At 49.5% G+C, this 2979-nt stretch overlaps 1 protein-coding gene across 1 annotated transcript; it reads right to left on the bottom strand.

Moving 5' to 3' along the window:
* Positions 1–801: 801 nt before the first annotated feature.
* On the bottom strand, positions 802–2471 carry LOC133922510 (gallate 1-beta-glucosyltransferase-like). Its single transcript, XM_062367872.1, has one exon. The coding sequence runs from the start codon at positions 2355–2357 to the stop codon at positions 918–920; it is 1440 nt and encodes a 479-aa protein (XP_062223856.1). The 5' UTR covers positions 2358–2471; the 3' UTR covers positions 802–917.
* Between the last annotated feature and the right edge of the window lie 508 nt (positions 2472–2979).

The raw sequence follows: 2979 nt of genomic DNA, 5'->3' as shown, positions 1-2979 counted from the left end.
TTGAGACAAATCTACCAATATCATCTATTATCTTAATATTTAAGGAAAAAAAGTAGCCACCGTTCGTTCTCAAGACTACATAATTACAACGTTAATCTAAAAAAGAAAATGATCTAGATTACTCATTGTTATAAATATCTAAGGATCTATATTAAACCAAAGAATCTATATCAAATACGATTAATAAATAAGTAAATTCAGAATTAAAAGATATGAAAAATTAGCAGTTCAATTTTCATAGGGTTTAAGCAGAAAAACATCTAAATAAAGAGTCTAAATAAAATAAAAATAAAATAATAATTGAAATTATGGTTAGAATAGAAAAAAGATTCATATCAAATATAGTCTTAGAAAAAAAATCAAATACATATATAAAGAGTCCATATGAATTATAATTAATCAATAGTTAAAATTCATAATAGAAAGTAATATTTTTAAAAAGTTATTAAATAATAGATTAAGAAACATTATATAGCTGAAAGTCATCGCATTAGGCAAGGCATAACACCTAGGTAAGGTAAAAAAATTTGATTTTTGTTAGGACTCCTACACCCGACACATAATTATGATAATTGATCAAAATGTATATTAATTAAGCTAATAAATATATACGATTCGGTACAAGTTTGAAACCTAAGTAATTTTCTCTTCTACTAATATAATTTTTATGTCCTTATATGTGCTGTGTAACGAAATGATACTAACCTTATAAAATTAGCTAAAAAGACTATTTTTAATCAAATATTATCGTAGCAAAATATTATAGCATACTAACCACGCTATTAGCGTGTGCAACCTTGATAATTTTTAAGTATTCAAACTCAATTTATAACTAATGTTTAAAATAATTACTGTATATAATCGTAAACAATAATTATTTTAGACTGAATGGAGTACTAAGAAAGAATGTGACTAAGCTAAACCTTAGCTGCTTGCCCGCCACCCGCTCGCCGCGAAACCTCGTCCACGAACGCCTGGACGTGCGCGTCCGACGTCCCGCCCGGCGCCACGGCGGCCCGAGACGCCGCGCTCCACTTCCTGGCGTTGGCGAGCATGGCGTCGGCGTCGGGGCCAGCAACGGCGGCGTCCACAGCCTCGCGCACGGCCTCGCGCCGCAGTGGCGCGCGGAGGCGGACGCCCATACGGAGCTCGTCGACCAGAAACCTGGCGTCCGTGCACTGGTCGCCCCACTGCGGGAACGCCACCACAGGCACACCCGCGGCAACGGTCTCCAGCGTCGAGTTCCACCCGCAGTGCGTGAGGAAGCAGGCCGTGGACGGGTGCGCCAGCACGCGGTCCTGGGGGCTCCATGGCACCACCATGCCGCGGTTGGCGACGGAGTCCAGGAACCCCTCCGGGAGTAGCGGGCGGGTGTCCGGCCGCACCACCCACAGGAACGGCCGGTCGGTGGACGCGAGCCCGTGCGCCATCTCGGCGACCTCCTCCGCGGACAGCACCACAACGCTGCCGACGGACGCGTACACGACGGAGCGCGGCGCCTGCGAGTCCAGCCACCCCACGCAGTCGTCCGCCGCCTTGATCAGGTCTCCGCGCACCGTGCCGTCGTCTTCCGGCCCCTCGAGCTCGATGAGAGGGCCCACGGGGATCAGCTCCGGCGGGCGCGGCGTCACGGCCGGGAGCGCGGCGACCACGTCGCGCTCGAGCTCGGTGAAGGAGTTGACAAGCACCCACGACGCCCTGTCGATGGTGCGGAACTGGTTGATGATCGTGTCGGTGAGCAGCTTGAACGGATTGGACGGGAGCAGGAAAGAGGGCACGTCGGCGACGGACAGCGGCGGGAGGCCCGGGAGCGTGAACCGCGCGTCGGGATCGTCCTCTGGCGGGAACTCCACGAGCCCGTGCACGTGGTGGTAGTAGAGCGAGAACACCAGGCTCGACTGCACCCACAGCACCGCCGAGGGGATCCCGGCGTCGGCGGCGACGTCAATCGCCCACGGCATGAATGGGTTCACGACGACGCACGCCACCGGCCGCCCCGACCCCGCCTGCCTCCTGAGCAGCTCGGCGAACTTGGGCGAGCCGGTCTTCTCGAGGTGCCGCAAGAGGTCGTCGAGCTCGTTCTTGTGGACACCGTCCTCCAAGAACTCGAACCGTACGCGGCCCCGGCCCACCGGCACGCCGTCGCCGCCGGCCGACACCCCCGCGGAGGCGATGAGCTTCTCGCCGACGCTGTCAGTCGAGGAGAAGGTGACGACAAGGCCCTTGGCTGCGATGCGCTTGGCGAGGCGGAGCATGGGGTTGACGTGGCCCTGCCCCGGGAAACAGATCAGGAGGATGTGCGTCGGGGCGCTCGCCGGTGCCGCGGCGGTGGCGGTGGGCGCGGTCTCCTCGCCCATGGCCCCCGTGCCTGAGCTGCTCTCCTCGCTGCCTTCTGAACTGGTGGCGACCAAAGTGCACCAGTGCAATCACTGGCACCTGTCAGCGGCTCTTGGCAATGTGTAACGTCTCTACTGCTCTTGTACATTCATATGAGAGATGGTTTTGGTGATGACGTGACGCGTACACACAAACCGGCAAACATGTGCGACAATCTTATTCCATCTCGAGAGTGATTAGGGATGTAAATTAATTAACTTAAAGTAGGCACAGTTCTTTTTAGTTTAACTAATAATATTAGTTTTCTAAAAAATTGTTTAATTTAGAAAAAATAGTGTTATTATTAGTTAAACTAAAAAAAATCGGTGAGTACCTCTAGATTTATCAATTTATATCTCTAGTAGGGATCGAGTTGGCCTTGTAACTTTGTATTTTTGTACAGTTACAAAAATGTTATGAGTCAGATGAATTTGTGACTGTGTGCTGTACTTGTAGCAAAGTTTTCTCCGGGACCAGCGTATCTAAGGTTTTGTATGGCGTGTACAGAAGATACACATTGGTTACAACGGAATACAATCAATCACGATGTTTTCGGAAAAAAATACAGTTAATTAACACAATGGCATATAATCAACAATATTG

The sequence above is a fragment of the Phragmites australis genome, chromosome 6, assembly GCF_958298935.1.
Source record: "Phragmites australis chromosome 6, lpPhrAust1.1, whole genome shotgun sequence".
NCBI lineage: Eukaryota > Viridiplantae > Streptophyta > Magnoliopsida > Poales > Poaceae > Phragmites > Phragmites australis.
This window is presented reverse-complemented; position numbering and strand designations above follow the sequence as displayed.